Source organism: Brachyhypopomus gauderio, chromosome 15, assembly GCF_052324685.1.
Source record: "Brachyhypopomus gauderio isolate BG-103 chromosome 15, BGAUD_0.2, whole genome shotgun sequence".
Taxonomy (NCBI): Eukaryota; Metazoa; Chordata; class Actinopteri; order Gymnotiformes; family Hypopomidae; genus Brachyhypopomus; species Brachyhypopomus gauderio.
This window is the reverse complement of record NC_135225.1, coordinates 12,294,191-12,317,831: the sequence shown is the minus strand read 5'-3', so window position 1 is coordinate 12,317,831 and position 23,641 is coordinate 12,294,191. Positions and strand designations below refer to the sequence as shown.

General features: G+C 42.1%; 1 protein-coding gene across 14 annotated transcripts in view; it reads left to right on the top strand.

Annotated features, from left to right (window-relative positions):
- Positions 1-19,375, top strand: part of gab1 (GRB2-associated binding protein 1) — a 53,755-nt gene extending 34,380 nt beyond the window's left edge. For 5 of the 14 annotated variants that reach the window (XM_076974933.1, XM_076974944.1, XM_076974946.1 and 2 more), the window contains 11 exons: positions 195-411; positions 703-789; positions 1,579-2,225; positions 2,854-2,948; positions 3,114-3,417; positions 5,565-5,657; positions 7,066-7,159; positions 8,549-8,708; positions 11,837-11,965; positions 12,345-12,499; positions 17,167-19,375. In XM_076974933.1, the coding sequence (XP_076831048.1) occupies positions 195-411; positions 703-789; positions 1,579-2,225; positions 2,854-2,948; positions 3,114-3,417; positions 5,565-5,657; positions 7,066-7,159; positions 8,549-8,708; positions 11,837-11,965; positions 12,345-12,499; positions 17,167-17,314 (2,129 nt within the window). In that variant the 3' untranslated portion in view covers positions 17,315-19,375. Of the gene's footprint in view, positions 1-194; positions 412-702; positions 790-1,578; positions 2,226-2,853; positions 2,949-3,113; positions 3,418-5,564; positions 5,658-7,065; positions 7,160-8,548; positions 8,709-9,659; positions 9,736-11,836; positions 11,966-12,344; positions 12,500-17,166 lie in introns of all 14 variants that reach the window. The other 9 variants (XM_076974934.1, XM_076974936.1, XM_076974935.1 and 6 more) reach the window with 9 other exon arrangements.
- The last annotated feature ends 4,266 nt before the right edge of the window (positions 19,376-23,641 follow it).

The following is a 23,641-nucleotide window of genomic DNA, read 5'->3' as shown; positions in this document are numbered from 1 at the left end:
TAGATAATCACTGGCTTTAGATTTTTTGCTCCAAAGACCAGAATATATTTCATCAGATTCCACAAAGGCTACAGTTGTTTTCTTGCATTTCCTTTCTGCGTGTTATATGAACATTTATTCTAGGAATTCCTGTATTGTGATGTGTATTTTAGGACGTCCTAACACAAGTACATGCGTGTGGTTGGGCCTTACAGACTCTGCGAAAGCGTCTCACCAGGCGGCTGTGGGCGGGGCCCAGGTGGTGGACACACCCCCTCATGCTGGGGGGATGGGCCACCCCGCACTGGCCTCTGTGCCCCCTCCTTACCAACCCGTCAGCTTCAGACACCTGGAGTCCTCCTCCAGCCTGGACGACACCCAGGACTACCTGCTGCTGCTCCACTGCGAGAGCAAGAAACCTGAGCCCAGCAGGTGAGGTGGAGGGGGGGAGGCAGGTGTGGGGCGGATTACTGCGTGGACGGGTGGAGGGAGAGTAAACGTTAGGAAAACAGGCATTGGAAAGGGTCTTGTTTGTCGTTTTAGAGCGAGGCAAAGTGCTATAGCACCTCTGAACTCCATTAGTAACACATGGATTGCTAATAGCACTGAACTTATTTATTCTTCATACTCTTTTGTGACTGCCATAGACTGATGTAAGGGTGTGTGTGTGTGTGTGTGTGTGTGTGTGTGTGTGTGTGCGCGCGCGTGTTTACGTGTATGTAGTCCTGTAGCGCGCTCTCTAAGGGATGCGGAGCAGCAATATCTGCTCTTGGAGGAGTGTGAGAGCAAGAGTGCTCCTGCTGACAGTCTGTGAGTGCAGTGCATGTGTGTGTGTGTGTGTGTGTGTGTGTGTGTGTGTGTGTGAGAGAGCGAGACAGACAAATGAGACGATTAATAAAATTACATTAAACTACATTACATTCTGTGCATGTAACAATAACCCTTGATCAAAAGCCCTTACACATACCGGTTGTTAATTCGGACATCTGCCACACGTAGGTATGTTCACGCATGATCATTGGAACATCAGGTGTGGTGATTATATGAGACAATGTAGAAATGAAAAGAGCATTCATGCTAATATTCCATCAGACTATTAAATGTCTGACTAAACATTTATCCAAAATGTCATAGAAAACCACAATGTAATCCATACATGTCAGAATGGCATAAAGCTGGCAATGGTTTGGTGACCTTATGATAGTCTGATTATCTACAAGGCTAAGAGGGACCCATTAATATAACAGCTGATGTTATAAAAATGGCATGGTTGACATTCATATATTAAGCTATTATAAATATCTTCACATTTCTCCTACGTTATTCCCTTTTTGGACCTGCACATATAGACACTTGCTTTCCAGATCCCAACAGGAGTCATCCGATAGGAAAATGATGCATGATGAGTGACTAATCCTGCCGGGCTAGTGCTTTATATCTTCAGAGCATGTGCAGTTCTCCAGATAAACAACATTGTTTGCTCTGCCTGTATAACTCGACCCTGTGTTATTTCTTCACAGCATGGTTGTGGAATTTGAGTCTTTGCTAACATTTTGTGAGGAGGCGCTGAAGTAACTTGTGTCCTGCATGCTCTCACAGGGCCCATGGAGACTGCGCCAAGTCTACCTCCTCTGAACCTGACTGCAACGACAACCTCCCCTCCCATCGCACGCCTACGTCCTCCTCGTCGGGCAAGCACGGCCCGGTCAACGGCTTCTTCCCCTCGCAGCACATGGGACTGTATGACTCTCCTCCGTCACGCGGGGCCAGCTTGTCAGCGGACACACAAGGTCTCTACCACCTGCCACGCAGCTACTCGCAGGACACCGTACTGCTGCCCAAGTCTGCGTCCTCGCCGTCCGGACCTGACAGTGACCTGGGCGACCTCTACGTGTTCAACACGCCCGTTCGAAAACCCTCCCTCGAAGCTCAGTTTCGGAATCTGTCTGCGAGCTACGACATCCCACCCACACCCGGCAGCAACTGCACCTACCAGGTGCCCCGTGCGGCCGGGGGGGAGGCGGCTACGGGTGTGCCCTCCGATGTGCTTCCGCCCCCTCGCCCGCCGAAACCCTCGCTGGGCGCACCAGCTGTGCCGCCTGACCGGTCGCCCACGGACACATATGCGGTGCCGAGGTCAGTGTCTGAGGCGGACGCCAACTACTGCGTGCCATCATCATCAGGAAGCAGCAAAGCCCTGCGCAGCAACACCATAGGCACTGCGGACTCCTCACGTCTCCGTAAAGGTCAGAGGTGACGCCATCGCAGGCCGAGGGGACAGCCAGCTCACACTAAACCAAGCTGTCCAGAAGTAACACATGCTAGATTACTAATCAAAACTGCATTTTACTGCAATGTTCTGGAAACTTAGCAGGTATATTACCCACAAGTGTAGCAAAACTAGGTCAGAGTATGGTTGACTGACCCAACATGGCATTATTGGGTCAGGAAAGAGAAACAGTGGTAATGCATTACCACTGGATTGTTAGAGTACATTCCCAGCACTTAAACCAGGTTTTGCTTTCCAGTTAATTAAAATCCCACACCCATGCATCCAGTAATACCTGTGTGTGAAGTCATGTACGGCGCCCTCTGGCTGTGGTGGGATGGGAATGCAGTTCCATTTCCAGTTACACATGCTGGTACACGCCAGTGCTTGTGGCTTTCCCACTACCACCACAAGACTTTGGTAAAGGCCTAGTGGGAGTACATTAGGGTAGAGCTTCAGGCTTCCAGGTTTTCACCCCTTTCTCACCGCAGGTGTTCACGGAACCACGTTTCTTATTGTGTACAGTTGTGATCACGACACAGTACGTTGGTGAGTTCTGTGGAGTGCTGCAAATGACACATTTTTTTGCCTTTTCATTTTGACAGATTATGGATCTCAAGACTGTTATGACATACCCAGATCGTTTCCCTCGGACAGAAATTGCTCCTTTGAGTTTAATGAAAACTTCAACAACTACTTTGTGAGTCGTTTGTTGTTTTTACATGGCTTTTCCTTATCCTTGGTCATAGGGCTATTGGGCTTTGATTTGCATAAATAAAAACGCAATTGAATTGCGTACAGTGTATATGAATGTCTAAATAAGTGCATAACCACTGTTTTCTGCCTCGTTCCTGAACTGCTATAGAAAAACAAAGGCATGCTGCCCCTTGGGAGTGCATCAACGGAGGAGATGGATGAGAACTATGTCCCCATGAGTGCCAACTCCCCATCCCACCATCGCTCTGGGAGCCTCTCCGAGCCCCTACAGGAGCCCAACTATGTGCCCATGACCCCGGGCACGGTGGAGTTCCCCTCCCTGGGCAAGCAGGTGCCCCCTCCTGCCCACATGGGCTTCCGCTCGAGCCCCAAAACCCCCCCACGCAGACCCATGCTCATTACGGACTGCCAGCCACCCCCTGTCGACCGTAACCTGAAACCTGACCGCAAAGGTGAGCTCTGAAGGAGACGTGTGTGGTGTGTGGATGTTGGTGGATGTGTGGGTGCCTGTGTGTGATGAAGAGAATGAGTCTGTATGAATGTCTGTGTGTATGTGGCCTGATTCTAGAGATGGTTATTGTATGGTAATGGTGTGTGATGCACTGTATTCGATTATTTCTTCATGTGTTTAAACATCTTTCCATGGTGCATTCATATTGTCATTATGCAGTAGCTGGATCTGGTAGTGGTTATCAACATGCTTGCCGCATTGTGTTTTAACTGCTATATTAACTCTCCCATTCATCGTATCTTAACATATTACACTTCTCTTACTAACTTGTGCTGGCCCATGTTTATAAAGTTCTCTTCCCTCATTAGTGTCTAGACAACCTTTTCTTGTGAAAGAAAAGCAATGAATTTCAGCGTGAGATAACTCAATTCAATGCTAATTGAATTCAGTTCTCAGTACGTAAAGTGGGACTAATCGGCTCCAGCTTCTTTCCCTACCTCGACTCTAGAGAACTTCTCTGCAGAAAGGCACCTTTCAGACAGTGGAACCAGTCCCGACTGTGTTTGCTGTTAGCCTTTGTTAGCTGTTAGCATCTGACCTGGCCAATGAAAGGGTCCATTGTCCCCCCTGCTGAGATCCCTGGGGACGAGGCAGTTGGATCGGCCTGGAGCGGTCACCTCTCTCCCCATTGTCCCTTTCTCAAAGGCCTCATTGATGGCCAGACTCAGAAAGGGGAATTTCAGTCCAGCTTGGTCACTGCTAGTGGTCTGGCTGTGTTAAAAAAAAAAAATCTGCCTGCACAGAATGTTTTGACAGAATGAACATTGTCAGCTATTGCTTGTCTTTGGTCTGGATGGTCACATTAAACGTTGTTTGCTGTATGACATGGACTGCACTGGGGATGTTTTGCTGTGTTTTTTTTTTCTTGATATCTGCATTGAAATGTGCTGGAAACCTGTTTGGCGAAAATCTTTGTGACCTGCTAAAAGACTGGCTTGCATTACTTTGGCCAGAATGATTTCCTTGTTGGGTCATATGGGTGATGTTCTTCACAACCCCCCACAGAACATGCGTCTGGAATGTGTGAGAGAGGCCAGGATTCACAGCGCACGCAATAGGACAAGTGACTTGCTGGAGGGCTCATTTGAAAATCACAACCTTTTATAATCAGCATAAATATTGTATAAATATAAATATTGCAATATTGTGCTGCCCTCTCTTATTTTACCTCTGGTTTAATTTCTGCAAAATGGTGATTCACGTGTGTAGCCATGGGCCAGGCACGGCGTCATTCTCAGCGTGGTGGTTGTCTTGCTGCACTGGTGTGTTGCTGGCAAGCTTGTGGCCGATGTGCAGAGTGTGTGCCCGTGGTGTGTTGCATTTGTTCACTGGCTGCTATGCCGTACAGTCTCGGATGCGCTGGGCTGGGAGAAACGCGGCACTCTGCTGACCAGTCTCACGCTGCCCTCTGCCTCTTCACATCTCTCCATTCTCTCCTTTCTCCCAGTTTTTCTTTATTAACACCATTCGGCCCTCCTTTGTGGCTCTACACCCTTTAAAAATTCTTTTTAATTCTTGCTTCTCTCTTTTGCTTGCTCCCCCCCCCACTGTACCAGCGCTTTCCTGTGACTCCTGTGTGTGTCTTTTGGGCAGTCAGGGATCTGAAGTTTTCCTGTGCACAGCCACAGTGCACCTTCTCCCTTTGGTTCTCTGCGTCATTTCTAGCAGGCCTCTGTGCCCTCTGACCTTTGCTGCTGTCGTGAGCCCTGTCATTCCTATGGGGGCGTGTCCACGGGTGTGTTTGGTGCGCTGAGATTTAATCAGACGTCCCTCAACGCTGCCGTGCATCGGAGCCGATGCTGGCGTGCGTCATTAGTGCAAGCCGTATACTCACGTCTAACTGTGCATGCCGCTTCAGGGAAAGCCCTGCATGTTGCATGACTCCAGTGCATGATGGGTCGTTGCCATGGCAGCAGTGCAGTACAAATCTGCAGTGAAAGAGTAAGAAAGTGTAGAGGAGATGTGTGTGGCCAAGCTTTTGCAATGTTGCATGGGGACAAGGATGATTTAAAAACAATTATACACACAAATGAGCAAGTTATTTCAAGAGAGACGTATAACAAAACCCAGTTTTCTTTCACCAATCAGGTCAGAGTCCTAAAATAGTCCGAGCTAATCGGACTGTCGGTCTCGAGCGAACCGACTCTCAAACCGTAGGTGATTTCTCCAGACGTCGTAAGGGTAGGTACCTCGACAGACTGCCGCTGTTTCCCACTCTCATGTTCCCACTTGCCGGCCTGTCACCTGAGTTCTTCCCAGAAATGTACACGGCCTATTGTGAGGTATTGAACTTAAACCTCTTGCAAACTCGGAGGCATATCGAACTACATGTGGTACAAATCTGAAGTCATTTTAAACTGAATGCTTTAAACTCACATCAGAAGCAAAGACGGGAAGATTAAATGATTTTGGTTGAAACTAAACTCATTACCAACTTTTAGCTAAAGGAAAACACACACTAATAATGTTTTAATTACTATTATCTTACACACTCTCACACACACACACACACACACACACACACACACACACACACACACACACACACACACACACACACTCACCATGTGTGCATCACCAGTGTCTAACCATAGTGAACTGCTTTCACTCTTAAATCACTAACATGAATAAGCACCTCTCACATTTACTATGCCATTGCTCTGCCATGTTAATGCCTTTCCAACATGGTGGAGGAGGGTTCTGTGTGCAGTCCCTGCCCTGTCCTGGTGGACTGACACCAGATGCGGCCGCATTCAGAAAGGGCCATTTAGCCGTGGGAGAGTGGTCTGCTCAATAGTTGGCAGATTTTGCAATTTTCAGCCCAGAGGTGCTTTGGGATAGTATTTAACGAGCTGAGTTAAATACTATGAAATTAAACAGGAAGGGGACATGTGACAGTGATTTTTATTTATTTTTAATGCGTCTCGTTTCCATCCTAACCTTATTGTTGGATAATCTTAACTAATGCTGTAGGGCTCAAGATTGTGCTACAGTGCATAGTGGGAGCCTTGTGTTTGGTTTAAGAAGTGCTATGAACAAATTTTGGCCATTTTCCATCATGTTGTTATAAGACTTTAGAAGACTAAGATTTTAATTATTGTGTCGTTATTGTTGAGATTATGAAAACATTGATTATGAATATGTCTTTATCAAAACCGCTTGCTAGCGTTTCATCTTTTGTCAATGGCTCCCTCTAGAGGCAAAAATCAGTAATGTCACACACTTGACCTGTTTGGCCCACTGAGTGAAATGGGATGTTAATGAGAAGAGCTCTTTACATTTACATTGGCATTGCTCTGCTACTCTGTTACTTGGACAGATAATCTGTATACAGTATGCTGATATGACTTATCAATAAAGGTAATGTCCAGGTTTTTGTGATGAGGTTTTGTGTGTACTTGAGTATTTCTCTGAACAATGATTTCTAAATTAACCACAGAAATCACTTTGCCTTTTAAACTTTTGTCAAAAGAGAAATATATTTACATTATAAAAATACTGTTGCCAGATAACGTGTTTGTTGTGCCTTGAATTCTTTGGCCTGTCTATTTTTTTTGAGTGTAACAATATGTTGATGCCTCTCTTTTAGTCAAGCCGGCCCCTTTGGACATCAAACCACTCCCTGAATGTGAGGAGTTCACTACACCAGTGCGATCCCCTGTCACCAGGACCTTCGCCAGGGAGTAAGTGTCAATCGTGCCAGCTGACCAATCCTTTCCTCTGGTTTAGCTAATGTACCATTTAGTTTCAGCATCAGCCGGTTACCTGTGGACTAATGCCATTACGCCTATATGTAGTGAAACAGATTTGCACTGCTTATCACCACAGAGCTGGCTGCTGCTGAAAGAGCTAACATCAAGGCATCATTCTGCATGGCCTCAGACAAGAGGCACAAAAACTAACATTCATGCACTACTATAGTCTTGTCTTAACTCACCATGGAGTCTGAGGATCATGTAAACTGTTTCACAGAAGGGTTCATCATGAGTAATGGTGTAACGGTACATAGAAGTCACAGTTCGGTTCACACCACATTCTGGATATATTGGGTTGGTATGAGTTCAGTACGGGGGGGGGGGGGGGGGGGGGGGGGGGGGGGGTTGCAGCAACAAAAACAAATGCATAAGGCTAGGTTTCTGTCCATTTATTTTGGACAGTAGTGCAAGTTACAGTTTGCTCCACGTAGTGTTGTATAGTGCCCCCTTGTAGGCTGCAGTGTATTAAGCAGTAAAATCTGAAAAGATTCTCTTATGTTATTTAAGCACAAATACCAATTGCTGCCTTCCCAATAGGAAACCTTGGGCATCACTCTTTAAGACTACATTTGACTCCGTGTAACATGATCGATATTTTTCAAAATTCAATCAAAAGTCGAATAAAACTTAATTGTAAATAATTGTCCATCTGGGTCATGCCATTGAATATGTTAATATGTTTCCGCACTCGTAAACTAGTTCGTCCAGTCTATCACTTGCTGTTATAGTTTATCCCAAACTTTCCCCCACACAGCTGATTTGGAAAGAATAAGATGTGTGTTCTAGCTCCTGTGTGTCATTGCTTACGGTTGTCATTGAAATGTCATTCCGCATTACATTCATCAGTCTTTGCACAACTGCTATGGCGCATTCTCCACTACAGTGCATGGACTGAACCGTAATGTGCACACCGTGATGGCTCAGGACAAATATACGTACCGTTACACCCCTAAAAATGAGTTATTGTTTACATGTGCTTGTTCTTCTGTGTGCCTTATGATGGCTCTACTTTTGGCATGAATAACGTCAGCCAAAGAGGTTCAGAAAAATCCCTCCGCCCAAACATTTTATTTATGGGAGAGAGAGAGCGCTTAAAGTCAATTTATATGTACACTTGAAAGGGCATGAGTGCTGTCTGTGAATGTGTTTGAGAATGTCTGGTTTCTGTGTGTGTGTGCATGCGTGCGTGCGTTAGAGAGAGAGAGAGAGAGAGAGAGAGAGAGAGCACATTTGTGGCCACACCTGTATGTGCTTTGTGTGTGTGTGTGTGTGTGTGTGTGTGTGTGTGTGTGTGTGTGTGTGTGTGTGTGTGTACAGAAGCTGCAGTGTAAAGTTTGTCATGGTGCTCAGCCCCTCCAGGTTCCCTATGCCTCCCAGACCACCCTCGGTGCATAGCACTGCTTCCAGCACAGACTCCGAAGACTATGATGAGAGTTATGTCGCAATGCAGCTCGCTAATATGTCTGCAGATGAACCAGTATGTAACCACAGCACCTCAGACATTGCCCTGTTCCTCAGACACAGTCTTTCTTAAACAGACAATTTGTTGAAAAGTCAATTCCAGTCACAATGCATACTTCATAGTTTCCCTGCTTCCAGCACTTTGGAAATGTTTCTATTTACTAATTGAGAGTCATAAAAATTATGTCTTCTCTGGTGCTGAAGTCTTGGGTGAGATGCTCATTCCCAGAAGATATGAACTGATGACATTTATTCTGCTTCTCTCTCACCTCCTCACTGAACAATACAATTACATGACAAAAAAAAGTGCAAAAAAACAGCCACGTAAACCAACATGGTAAAGAAGCAGGTGCGTCCGCGGGTCCACAGATATGGTGTCAGTAAACAGGAAGTGATTGGAGGTCACCACCTGATCCAGACAGAAGGGCTCCTCTCCCCTGCAGCTTCTGGCATTGCCTCAACCGCACTCTTCCTCTCCTCGTTTTCCTTGCGTTTCTCTGCATTTGCTCTTCTGTGTTTTTGTTGAGTTTTTTTTGTACCTTCTTTGCTTGCATGGGCCTGCTCTATCATATGAAGCTGTATGCAATTTTTATCTGTCAGAAATCAATACTTCTGTCTAAACAGCGAGTAGCTGAAAGTTTTGTTGGTCTACACAGTTGGTAATAATCAGACCTTTGCAGCGTGATGTGCTCTGCATTGTTAGAGATGGCTATATCCATAGTTCTTCTACATCATGCCTTCACATGACTGGCACATGTAGGCCTGGGTTTTATACTTTTTCTTTTCCCACACTCATTTTATATATTTATTATTTTTGCTGTGCATTTATTCATTTAATAATTTGCTTCTTATCACTTTTGCTTCTCTTCAGATTTCTCTCCTTATCTATTGTGTTGCTGTTCTGTTTCTTATCTCATGACATCTCTTGCTGCTCCTTTCTCCTCCTTCCTGCCCCTCCACTCGGTAGAGAGGAGTCCTTCTACTGCACGGTGCCACTCACCCCTGTTAAGAGGGAGGTGGCAAGTCTAGAGCACTTTGAGGAGGTGAGCAGGGCTGTTAGCATGCTCTACATTTTCAAAACTGATGTGCTGGAGGTCACAATCCTCACAAAAAACAGCAAAACATCAGTACTTAGCAGCAGCTGCTATGGATGCCAGGCTAGTTTGGTCCGGAGAGGTGGTAGTTCGTCCCAGTTTAATATGATCAACTTAATCCTTCCACAGCCAAAAATGACCATGTACAGTGGGGAAAATAAGTATTTAGTCAGTCACCAATTGTGCAAGTTCTCCCACTTAAAAAGATGAGAGGCCGGTAATTGACATCATAGGTAGACCTCAGCTATGAGAGACAAAATGTGAAAAAAAAATTGAGAAAATCATTTTGTCTGACTTTTAAAGAACTTATTTGCAAATAATGGTGGAAAATAAGTATTTGGTCAATAACAAAAGTTCATCTCAATACTTTGTTGTATATCCTCTGTTGGCAATGACAGAGGTCAAACGTTTTCTGTAAGTCTTCACAAGGTTGGCACACATTGTGGCTGGTATGTTGGCCGATTCCTCCATGCAGATCTCCTCTAGAGCAGTGATGTTTTGGGGCTGTCGGCGGGCAACACGTACTTTTAACTCCCTCCAAAGGTTTTCGATGGGGTTGAGATCGGGAGACTGGCTAGGCCACTCCAGGACTTTGAAATGTTTCTTACGAAGCCACTCCTTTGTTGCCCTGGCAGTGTGCTTGTGATCATTGTCATGCTGAAAGACCCAGCCACGTTTCATCTTCATTGCCCTTGCTGATGGAAGGAGGTTTGCACCCAAAATCTCACAATACATGGCCCCATTCATTCTTTCATGTACACGGACCAGTCGTCCTGGTCCCTTTGCAGAGAAACAGCCCCAAAGCATGAGGTTGCCACCCCCATGCTTGACAGTTGGTATGGTGATCTTTGGATGCAACTCGGCATTCACTGTCCTCCAAACATGACGAGTTGTGTTTTTACCAAATAGTTCTACTTTGGTTTCATCTGACCATATGACATTCTCCCAATACTCTTCTGGAACATCCAAATGCTCTCTAGCAAACTTCAGACGTGCCTGGATATGGACTGGCTTAAGCAGGGGGACACGTCTGGCACTGCAAGATTTGAGTCCCTGGCGTCGTAGTGTGTTGCTGATGGTAGCCTTTGTAACGTTGGTCCCAGCTTTCTGCAGGTCATTCACTAGATCCCCCCTTGTGGTTCTGGGATTTTTCCTCACCGTTCTTGTGATCATTTTGACCCCACGGGCTGAGATTTTGCGTGGAGCCCCAGATCGAGGGAGATTAGTAGTGGTCTTGTAGGTCTTCCATTTTCTGATTATTGCTCCCACAGTAGATTTCTTCACACCAAGCTGCTTGCCTATTGCAGATTCAGTCTTCCCAGCCTGGTGCAGGTCTACAATTCGGTTTCTGGTGTCGTCTTCACCATAGTGGAGTTTGGAGTGTGACTGTTTGAGGTTGCGGGCAGGTGTCTTTTATACTGTTAACGACTTCAAACAGGTGCCATTAATACAGGTAATGAGTGGGGGAAAGAGGAGCCTCTTAAAAAAGAAGTTACAGGTCTGTGACAGCCAGAAATCTTGCTTGTTTGTAGGTGACCAAATACTTATATTCCACCATTATTTGCAAATAAATTCTTTAAAAGTCAGACAAAATGATTTTCTCAATTTTTTTTCACATTTTGTCTCTCATAGTTGAGGTCTACCTATGATGTCAATTACAGGCCTCTCTCATCTTTTTAAGTGGGAGAACTTGCACAATTGGTGACTGACTAAATACTTATTTTCCCCACTGTAGTTAGGCTTACACTACATAACGCTCACCTAGATCGTTAATGTCTTGTATTCCTTAGCCCATTCTCATCATAGCTATTCTTAAACCACTTATTAGATATGTGTATTAGTTATGTGTAATGTGCAACATTAAAGCCCCAATCTGAAGTTTAGCTGTGGCTGGCAGTTGCTCATAGTATATTCAGATTTGATCCTACCCCTCAGTCACAGCTCTTGATTGGAGCTTTAATATTGATTCAAAATAAATGTGGTTGAGTAAAAAAAGAAATGGTGGACTGGTGAGTCTTCAGTGAGTGGTATGTTTTTGGGGGCATTTTAGAACTTGAAACTGGCAGCACCCATGAGCATGGACGGGGGTAGCAGTCCTATGGTGAAGCCCAGAGGTGACAAGCAGGTGGAGTATCTGGACTTGGACCTGGATCCTGGCAAATCCACTCCTCCTCGAATGGTAAGGCACAATTGCAGCCAGTGCTGGAAAACAGACGCTGGTTAAATATTGGCTTCCAATATTTTTTTCCCCTCATTGTTGGTGTATAACAGGATGATTTTCATCAGAGCTGCTCAGTATGTAGAGATTTGCACGAGTTGGTATGCTGGAAGGTTGGCGCAGTTTTCCAATATTTTTTTTTGCCACATAATTGCTGCCACATTTTCCGAACTGTGAATAACTCGGTTGAATCTGTTTTGACAGTTCATTTTTAAAAAGGGAAGCTAAACAAGTCTAAATGTTAGTATTTGTGAATGATCATCGTTGTTACCTTGGAATCTCTGAAATGCAGTATGTTGCCATGGTGTAGAATGACTCGCCTTCTTTCCATGCCGTGCAGAAGAAGAGCATTGGAACTGGCGTGGCAGTGTCGGACGAACGGGTCGATTATGTGGTGGTGGACCAGCAGCGCACACAGGCCCTGAAGAGCACCCGCGAGGCCTGGAGTGACGGCCGCCAGTCCACTGAAAGCGACACCCCCTCCAAAGGGACCAAGTGAGCACACTGAACAATACTTACACTAGCCCAGCCTCTGGGAGCATTGCCGGGCCAGGGGTAGAGAGGTCCGGCCCCTCCTCCACCATATGTTAAATCTTGATTATACTGTGAGAGAAATTGATTCAGTTCCCCTAAATCCGTTCGGTGATGCTGCTACCCAGGTGATGGAAAGTCAAGTGTCTGGTGGAGAGCTGGTCAGTGAGAACGCCGTGTATAAGCTGAGAGACAGTTTTGAACAAGATGTTCTGGGCTGTGTGTTGGGGCTGAAGGAACTTCAAAATCCTCGCTGGTTGAGCACCCTGTGAAAACTATGCTAACAGAGCAGTGAGAGACTTTCATTTGTATCAAGTGGAGACTCGCTGCTTCCACTAATCTTTTTTTATTAGATTTTTTTTGTTTGGGTATTTTCACCCTTGCTTTCATCCTGGGTAACCTAATGAAATGTTATCTGATGTTATCTGGTTGACCGGTTTCTCTGGGTTTACAACCTAACAACACTGCTTTTTACATTTAAGTATTGCATTTCACAAAACTGCCATGACCGGGTCATGAGTAGGCGTTCCAATTGTGGGAAGTGATCCGTTTTTGATTATTTCAATGATAATCTTAAACTTTGGTACATCCTGGTTTATTTCATATCCATTTTTCTAATGGTTATCAAGTGCAACTGACTAGCGCAATCAAAAGGTTTTGAGCAACATGGAGAGAAGATTTTACTAAAATGATTTTGCCTGTTTGTCTGCAAAACCAACTGTGCAAAGTGTTATGTACAATACTGAAAGGGTCCTTTGTTTGTACTGAATATCTCGGATGTAAAGGCCTTTGTGTGACCTCTGCTGGATAGAAGTCTGCACCTTTAGAGAGTGTCAGGAGCAATGAATTGGTCTGACAAAAATGATGGAGTGAGGAACTGTGATAGCTTTTAACAACGAGCGATGGCTCACTATGTTCTGTTTTTTATTTTAATATCTTTCAATGCAAGGTATCAAAACTTAAGATGACTACAGAAGACAGGTACTCACTAAAGTGATTAACATATCAGTTCCAGTTTAATTTATTATTTTGTTTTTTTTTCTACATATCCCTACATATAATTTGGTCCTGCGATTCACAGATGTTCTCATTTTTTTTTTTAAGTTAATGATAGAAGCTACTCAGCTTTTTGCTGTACATGATGCCTTCTTAAAAAAGCCAGTCAGGTAGATTCAGGAGTTATATATGGATAATTCATTCCTTTGGTAACTGGTCTTTTGATATTTTATTTCCACTTTAATCCTGATAATTTATTTCAGATGGATTTCCATAATTTCTGGAGACCTATTGCCTTAATATTACAATTTTTGCTGTTTGGTTGTTGTACATATGATCAGTTGTGTAATTTTAGCTAAAGTTAGAGACTATATGAACTTTAACTGTGTGCATAAGACTAAGCTTCATTAACTACCAACTTCTTAAGCCAAGGAGACACAGATGTGTGCTGCAACATCGTCAGTGGCTTTTGCTGTATAGACCTGCACAAACATTTTAAGCCTTTTCTATTTTAATTGAGATCTCTCTATACTGTCTCTTTTTTTCTTTACAAGAGCATTCTGTGGCAAGGTAAACCTCAGATTTTCCTGATGCTTTATATCTTTTTTAATGAATCGGAAAAAATGTACATTTTAAAATAAACTCAATAAAAAAAAGCTGACATACAATATTTGAGTGATTCTGAGTGAATCTGGTTTCAGTCCTGCATCTTAATATTTCAATGCGTTATTGCCCTCTTGCACACACACTCATACACTATAAGGCCAAAAGTATGTGGGCAACCCTGCCAGTTATTAAACTTAAGTGTTTCAAATGTGCTCATTGCTGACAGGTATATAAAACAAAGCACATGACCACCTCTTAACATACAGCATTTGCAGTAGGATGGGCCATACGGAGCTCAATTACTTTAAACATGGCACAGTCTAACTGATGTTAGGCTCCAAAGTTTCAGTCAAGGGTAATATTGATACTGCAAAACAGACATTTCACACCATTATGTACTATGAGTGTTGTGGCAACTTTGCGTCAGAATGATTGCTACTGTGGAGTGTAGGCTATAGCGTGAAGGCGTTTGGTAATTCCATAATTGATAAAAAAAAAATACATGTATTGAATGGAATATGCAGGTATGATTGTGTGAGGGTTCCATATTCTTATGCCCTCACATTTTTAAACAAAAACAAGTTCAAAAGCAGAGATGAAGTGAACATAGTCAGCCATGCATGCACAAGGGAGCAAATTCAGGATTTTCTAGCACAACCATGCAAAAATATTAAGTCTCACTTGCATCTTGCAGTAACAGCATTTTGCATGTGAGTGAAAGACACTGTCCTGTCTTAACGTTTCAGCCTGCTAACGTGTTACATAACCAAATGTGTTGAGGATTTGCCCTGCAATCCATGTGAACCATTTGACAAAAGTTCTAGATCCATTCAAATTAATTTATAGCAACTAAAATCCACCCCAACATTTGACTGTAATGTAATAACCATAAAATACTGTAGCTTAGTATGTGAGCAAGTCAAAAGGGTGATAAGAAGAGTTTATTGGGAGTAGCTGGATTTTAGCTGTCTCGTGCCACAAACCAAGAGCAATGCATGTGCCGCACGACTCTACTGATGGCTCACAGTATTGTCTCGGATCAGTTATGGAGTGATGGCTCGCGGAAGTTCTGTTGGCTTGCGTTCGGTGTCCTCTAAACAAACGTATTTGCCGCGCATTCCCAAATTCACAGGAGCCTTGATCATTTCAGTTAGTTTGATGGCCTAATGGTGCATACACAAGGAATTTTGCAGAGTAATTATTTTGCACATATATCTGCATGTGTGACACCAAAGAGGACAAGAGACTAAATTAACTCTCAAAAACGTTTAACTGACCATTGTCAGTGACTATCAGCACCGAATAAAGGTGCAAAGTTTCACATGAAAAAACATTACCAATTCTGTTTTTTCACATTCATTATTTGGCCATATATTTGGCAAGATGCACATGCAATGTATAGACATGCATGTATATTTGCCGCACTTTATGTCGTCTGTTGTATTGTTGATTTGTGTTGCACCACGGTTCCGGAGGAACAAAATTTCGTTACACTGTGTACCTGTACTCATATGTAATGACAATAAAAAATCTTGACTTGATTTTGTATGCAGGTATGCAATTAACATTTTAAAGCAGAAAATGTTTAGGGTGCCTGTGGGCAGTATATCTTAATTAAGTGTATGTAAATCATACTTACATTCTGTTCACTGAAATGGCAGAACTTAGGAATGCAAATGTATTAATGAAAGAGAAGAAGAAATGCTCATTGCAGGGCTGGTTCAATATTACCATCCTGAGGTGTATGATATCGTTAGGGACCCCTCCTCCACTGCTACTCCTTGTGGCAGAGCCTTTCTGTTTACACTTTAATCAACAAGAGGCCTGAGGGATCCGATTGGTCAGATTTAAAGGGCTCACACTGTATGTATTATGGCGCCTGGTGTTATCTTTGGCCATCAGAAATGGTGGGACGTGAAGCTTTGAAGCTCCATGGCAGGCCTCAGTCTAGCCATGCCTAATTGTCCATTTACATGACATTTAAAAAAAGATTTATGTTTATAGTATATTGAAGTATAACATGCACAAAGTCCACTGTACAATTGGCTTAGATACAAACTACATGCTTGAATAGTCATTGTTAAATTATAGTGATAGTGATTTTATAACCAGCCGCATATAACTAGCCAACTAGTTAGCTAACTAGCTATATGGCTAACACAAAAATCAAATCGTAGTGTGACACTTTTTGCTCTATAGTTATTTCCAAAAATGAAGAGAAAAGGTGATATATAAAGGAAAAATAATAAAGACACTCAGTTATGGTACAATATCCACCCAATGCCTGAATGCCCACTGTAAAATTTTTAACCAACAGTTCTGGAACCAATAATTCGAGTTATCGTGTTAAGGTTTGTAAAGCTTTGTCCACTAAATTAAATATATATATATATGTTTAAGCTACTCAATGTATTTTTTTCATGACTGTTACTCAGGCATCCCAAGTTGCAAAAGTTGATTTCAGGGAGGTTACCCCCCCCCCCCCCCCCCCCCCCCCCCCCCCCCCCCCCCGGAGGTTAAGTTGCTGAGCGGGGGGGGGTGGCAGCGGCCAATATAAGTAAGTTGTTGAGCGGAGAACAGGCCAATCAGAACCCCCTCTCTCTCCTTCCCACTGAGACGGGTCTGGTGGAGGCAGCTCCACGCTGGGGCAGGAAGTGACGCAATAGTAAGGTTTTCAGCAGTACCTCGCTGCGCCACTAGTTATTCTAGGTCTAGGTCCTAGTTATCCCATGCTTTAAAAAATATAAATAATATGGCATTACAAATGGAAATGTTTAAGGATCTTCAGATTATATTAAGTCAGTGAATTTGACATTTATGGGAATGCATATCCATTTGGGTTTTTGATGGACACAGTTTCATGACACCTCATGCACTACCCTCTGTATGCTGCAGTACTGTAGTTTTTTTGTTAGGTGTCAATATAAAATGTTTCATATATTGTATATATTGCTGACATTAGAATGATAATGTTATAACATTTCAATAAAATAAATGTCCAATTAATCTTATTAATCACTCTGTTTTAGATGCACCCTTCTATCTGTGATGCTGGTGTACAACCGGACATCGAAGAATGCAACACATGTTGCAGAAAACTGTTTCACTGTCCTCTTTGCCCAACCTTCAAACCAACAACAAAGGGGAAGATCAACAGACATGTGGATGCCCATATGATGCCATATCATCATCCATGTTCTTTTAAATGTGCATACAGAGCCTATAGAAAGAATTCATATTCTACTGAAATCCTTGCCTTTTGCCACATTATACCAAAATGTAAATAAATGTCTAACTTCCCAGATGGTTTTACACATTATAATCTGAAAAATGATATAATTAGTAAAATACCTCTTTTAGATAAGTAATCAGCCCATTAGAGTAAACATAAACTTTCTCAGGTTCAACTAATCACCTTCCAAATCACACACCAGGCTAATTGACTTCACTATTAGTAGCACCAGGTTGGAAAGATGCTTTCAAGAGTTCTGTGATAGAGTTGTGGAAAGTTAGACGAAGGATACAAAAATATTGAATATGGTTATAATATGTAAGTACAGCTCGAAAAGTAAGACATCATTTATTTTTTATTTTCAGGGTATAGTGTGTCTAAATATCTATATGGTGTGAATACTTTCTATAGACATTGTATTTAGATAATGCCCTAACCGAATGGAATGTGTACTGGAAAATCTACCGTGGAGGGGATTGTATACTATTTGATAACACTTTCTGCCACTTAGCTTATGTACACTATTCAAGATTAAGACTTCATAAATAATTTGATAAATTATTTTATGTTCATGTATCACAACCCTAAAATCTCTGCTTTTTTTACATAGCAATTGTCTGAATTACATTTCACAAAACACATTTACCGTAATTATTTCTGGTTTTCAGAGATGTTTAATTTTACTCCCATCATGCTTTAAAATGTTTCTTTTTTATCTTACAGACAAACATCTGTTAAAATGCAGATTATCATGCCGGACAGAGGGTCATTTTCACTGTGCTTTCTGCCAGAACACAGTAATACGCCGGATTGATATGGACAAACACTTGTGTTTGTGTGAGGTGTCTTTGAACACACTACCTTCAGTGACCTCAGTTTCATGTATGCAAACACCTCTTCTAGCGACGCAACCAGCAGGTACCTCAGGTCTCTCCATGCATGCTCCTCTTTCAGAGGAATCGCTTCTGTCCATGCCTGCATCTCCTCCAGAGAGGGACCAGTTTCCACCTTTATCTTCTCCAGCAAGGATCTCTTCTCTGTCTTCACACCAGTCTTTGAATGTACCTTCCCCATCCAATACCAAGCTTGCATCTGTGGTGCCTCCAGTGACCCCCCTTCCCTCTGCTCCTCTTTTAGTACATGTGGAACATTCATATGCAAATCCACCTATAGCTCTTGTGACTGTTTCACATCTATACACAGTACAATGTCCTCACTGCAGTCTTGTTCTTCTGAAGAAGAACTTGAACACACACATATCTAGAAAGCATACAGATGTAACAAAAGACATTACACAAGCTTCACATTTGAAGTGTTTGTGTGTGGATGAAAAAAATGGATTATTTGCTGTTCAGAGAACTGGTCATGGGTTTTCTGTGCCAGTACACGTGCAAAGAAAAACTTGGGGAATAGATCATCAGATCAGATGTAAGATGGAGAAATGTCGACAGTATCAATTGCTGGCTCAACGGAGCAGACTAAATGGTAGCTTGTGTGATCACATCCGCTCTGTGAATTATTGGGATGCAAAACCAACTGAGGAAAACCTTATGCAAGATGTACTAAAGGAAATGGTGTCACACAAGTTTTTTGGGGAGGCCAAAGTTAAGACGTGTATCAATAAGCAAAAAGCTGCTGAGATGGCACATGTACCACTTTCTGTGTTGGTGGATTTTGAAGGTTCTCAGTCACAAATATGTTTCTCTATTCATGAGGCTGAGCTACACAGCTTTTGCCGGCTTGGCAGAATATTTGTCACCTATAATTTGAAAAGGAACGCCTGGCACTGTCCCTGTGCTAAGCCATGGGCCTCTTGTGTTCATAAATGCATCGCAAAATGGCATTTGTTTCAAACACAAAGGGATGTCTTCAGGACAGGGAAAGACGCCACACCTGACTCGCCACTGTTGACAGAGGATTAAATATCTACAGACACCATTGCCATTGAGCGGAGTGTGCGGTACATATTCAAAGAAAAAAAAAATCCGTCTACACTACCAAAATACGTCACGGCACAGAGGGATAAAAATGAATACAACGACTTTCATGCCCATTGAAACAATGTGCCAACTATGCCCAGGCAATCCCATGCTAGAAGAGTCTGCACTTGTAACAAGAAATGCTCGAATCAGCATGATGGGTCTGATTGAGAGTATGTCCATACACACACACCCCTACCTTACACACATGGAGCATGCTATACACACCACACATGCCATTCCACACATACACACACATTCTCCACACCACCCACACTGCTTGTTTTTGGACTCCACTGTAGCCAGAAACTATTATTAAAACATATTTGCATTTCTGCATTTAGCCAAAAGTTTTGGACAACCACACACACTACACATACATCGTATTCCACACCACATGCTGCACATTACACACACTGCACTCTTTATACCACACACTCAACACTCCACCGCCTAGGATGGTATAGGAGCCACCATAAACCCTTAATACATTGGATACACACTCATGCATATCACAAATACAGTTTTCTTCAAATTTTCTGTTTTACTTGAATATGCTTTGTGGTTATGTCTTACAGATGTTTCAACATACAGTAGAAGGTGTTGTAAATGCAACATTATCTACAGGTACCAGGAGTTTAAGGAGGGCCTTCACAATTTTGCCCCTTTTGACTACACAATTGTAAGTAACCTTTGGAATTATTAAAGAGGATCAGTTGTACAAAAGATGTTCAAATGTAGCAAATTTTACTACTAAAATACTTTTGTATGTTTACAGAATGACCTGCCCTCATTGCGAAAATGGTGGTGCCTGCTTTTAATGGAAAACTTTGAACTTGACAGGTATGATTTGATTGCTTTGAAAAAAAATCCTTAATGTTAGAAGTGTAACCAATATCAGGACTTTTCTATTTTCAAGCTTTGGCAGAATTTTTGCCCATTGGACAGAGGAATCCAGTGCTGTCCTGCAAGGCCACCATGTGTTTGCCCATTGGACAGAGGAATCCAGTGCTGTCCTGCAAGGCCACCATGTGTTTGCCCATTGGACAGAAGAATCCAGTGCTGTCCTGCAAGGCCACCATGTGGCGCTCTCAAAACTTAGACAACACAAGCGTGCAGAAGTTGATCAAGTCAGTGCACTACAGAATCTCTAAACTGAATTACAATTCCACATAATGTAACTATGGCAACACACTCTGATTTTCACTAAGACTGTAGCCTACTGATTATTTTCCTGTTGAAGGAGCCAACAGTTGTAAGGGACCTTTGTGAAATGGATCAGCCAGAACCGGACACAGTTACGGGGGCATGTAACAATGCAAAGATATTTGATACAGACTGAGGAAGACCGCAAAGATTCCCTCATTGAGCTTCTGAAGGGAGATGGCCCAGAGACCAAGGAACCATTCATGTTTCAATCTGAATATGGAGATGACATGGAATTGTTTTTGGAAGCATGTGTTGACAAACAGGGCCTCCATGTCAATGCCATGGTTTTATTAAATGTTTGATACACATTGTATTTTGTCATTTATTTAAAAAGTAAAAAAAGAACCTTGATATTATTGATTGTGTGCCTGTTGGGGTGGTGAGGGGGTTGCTTGCCGTTTTGTAAATTGAATGGCCTTTTTAATGAAATATACTGCCAAAAATACTTGAGGTTATAAAGATGGGTGAGAAAAAAACTGTAAAGATGCACTTGCAGTTTTCCTGCTAATGTGCAAACGTAAGTCTAAAGGAAGAACAGCATATATATATATATATATATATATATATATATATATATATATATATATATATAAATTATGTATGTATATATAATTATGTATGTATGTTGTATTGTTGTATGTACACACACTTATAGTTGTTTTACAAAAACAAATTACAGATGAAAACCACAACTTTTTATTATACTGTTTTATTGAACAACCGATCAACATTACAGATAATGTACAAAATAATATCAGAGAATCTTAAATAGAGAAGAGAATACCCACTTTTTAAAATCATATGGGTTAGTTTGAGCAATTTTCTCAACACAGAACAATATAAAGTGTTTCAGTAACATATTATTTAACGTTTTTAATCGTTTTAAACCTTAACATGATCTGGGTGCCTCTCCAGCACCAGCTCACCAACCAGTGAGCTCACAGTAGCACTAATACACTAGCGCAGGGGTCGGCAACCTTTGAGACATGGAGTGCCAACTTTAACATGAGTGTGCCACTATCAACAAATAAAATTGGAGCGGGGAGGGGGGTGTATGGGAGGTATTTCCTGCCAATAATAAAACTAAAATGAAAACACTAAAATGAAAATGAAAATACCGTTTTGCCATTTCTTTTTCCATACATGTGTGAAAATATTATGACAAAATTAAAAATAAAATGAAATCACTTAATTTGCAATTTAATTTTTCACTCGAGCACGGGTCATATGTGACAAATATAAAATGAAAATTAAAAAGGAGGATTGGCGCTACCTGCTGGTGATTTTCTTTTTCATTTTCCACTTTTCATTTTCTTTTTCCACTTTTCATTTTCGTTTTCAACTTCACCAGCATGCAAATACATGTAAATGAACAGTAGGCGGAGCTACAACTACAGTACCTCCCGTGAAATCCAGAGAGGGCAGCACAAGCGACATGGCTGACGTTTTATTAGAAACGGCAAATGAGATTGTGAGGTTGGCAAATTGCCAGATTATATATTGCTTAGATGTGAAGTAATCTTGCAGGTTAATAGTGTTGTATGTCGGAATATATGTGAAGTGGTAGAACGCTTAGGGTCTGGATCGGGGACCATGGAAAACCGCTCAGTGCGAGGTCGGCCTAGGTTGGACGTTGCCGAAGAGACGACGCTGAAGTTGGTTACTTATTCGCAGTTTCAGATTCGTTTGGCTACTTATTCGCAGCTCCTTATTCGGTTCACGATGCATGTTTACTGCGCACTTTGTTTAAAAGAGATAGATTAAACAAACGAGCATAGGAGGCTAGGAGCATACATTAAGAGGTTATTGTTTCCCATACTGATTTTGTGAATGTATAAAAAAATATTAAAATATAAGGAAAGCATTCCTTTTTGTAAAATGGTTTATATTTCAAGTCGTTACAATTGTATGTAATTTGTACATGATTATGGAATTCGTCAGTATTTCTAACGTAAGGAAACATATTCTTAGATTTGAAAACTAAAAACACAGAAATGCTGTTCTAGAACACAAATCAATCGGAAGAAGATATACAAGCACACAACATGGTATATTGAGCAGTGAACGAATTTACAGGGGAAGGTTCAGAGGCTTATTGAAGGCCTTATTTATAGTGGACCAGATAAATAACAAATGAATCATAAAGAACAGGTCGCTCCCTAAGAGAAACCTGATTTTAGCCTGACCTACATAATTTTATACCTCAAATCTAACTGGAAACATGGCATATTGAGTAGTTAAGCACACAGGTGAAATGGTTCCAGACCCTAAGCGTTCTACCACTTCACATATATTCCGACATACAACACTATTAACCTGCAAGATTACTTCACATCTAAGCAATATATAATCTGGCAATTCGCCAACCTCACAATCTCATTTGCCGTTTCTAGTAAAACGTCAGCCATGTCGCTGTGTGCTGCCCTCTCTGGATTTCACGGGAGGTACTGTAGTTGTAGCTCCGCCTACTGTTCATTTACATGTATTTGCATGCTGGTGAAGTTGAAAACGAAAATGAAAAGTGGAAAAAGAAAATGAAAAGTGGAAAATGAAAAAGAAAATCACCAGCAGGTAGCGCCAGTCCTCCTTTTTAATTTTCATTTTATATTTGTCACATATGACCCGTGCTCGAGTGAAAAATTAAATTGCAAATTAAGTGATTTCATTTTATTTTTAATTTTGTCATAATATTTTCACACATGTATGGAAAAAGAAATGGCAAAACGGTATTTTCATTTTCATTTTAGTGTTTTCATTTTAGTTTTATTATTGGCAGGAAATACCTCCCATAGGGGGTGGAGTTGTGTTGCGAGTTTAAATAATTGTTGAGGGGGGGTGCGAGTGTAAATTGTTATAAATTGTAGCGGAGGGGAGGTGTAAATGGACACAAGAGTATTATATCGCGATCGATCGCCAAGTTTAAATGCCTCCGCCGACCAGAGCGTTGAGGAGCAATTTCGATTGGAGGATCGTGCTCTATTTTTTTATTATTTCATTTTTTTGCTAATGCTGGTCCAGCGTGTCGCGTGCCAGTGATTATGCCTCGGCGTGCCAACGGTGGCACGCGTGCCATAGGTTGCCGAC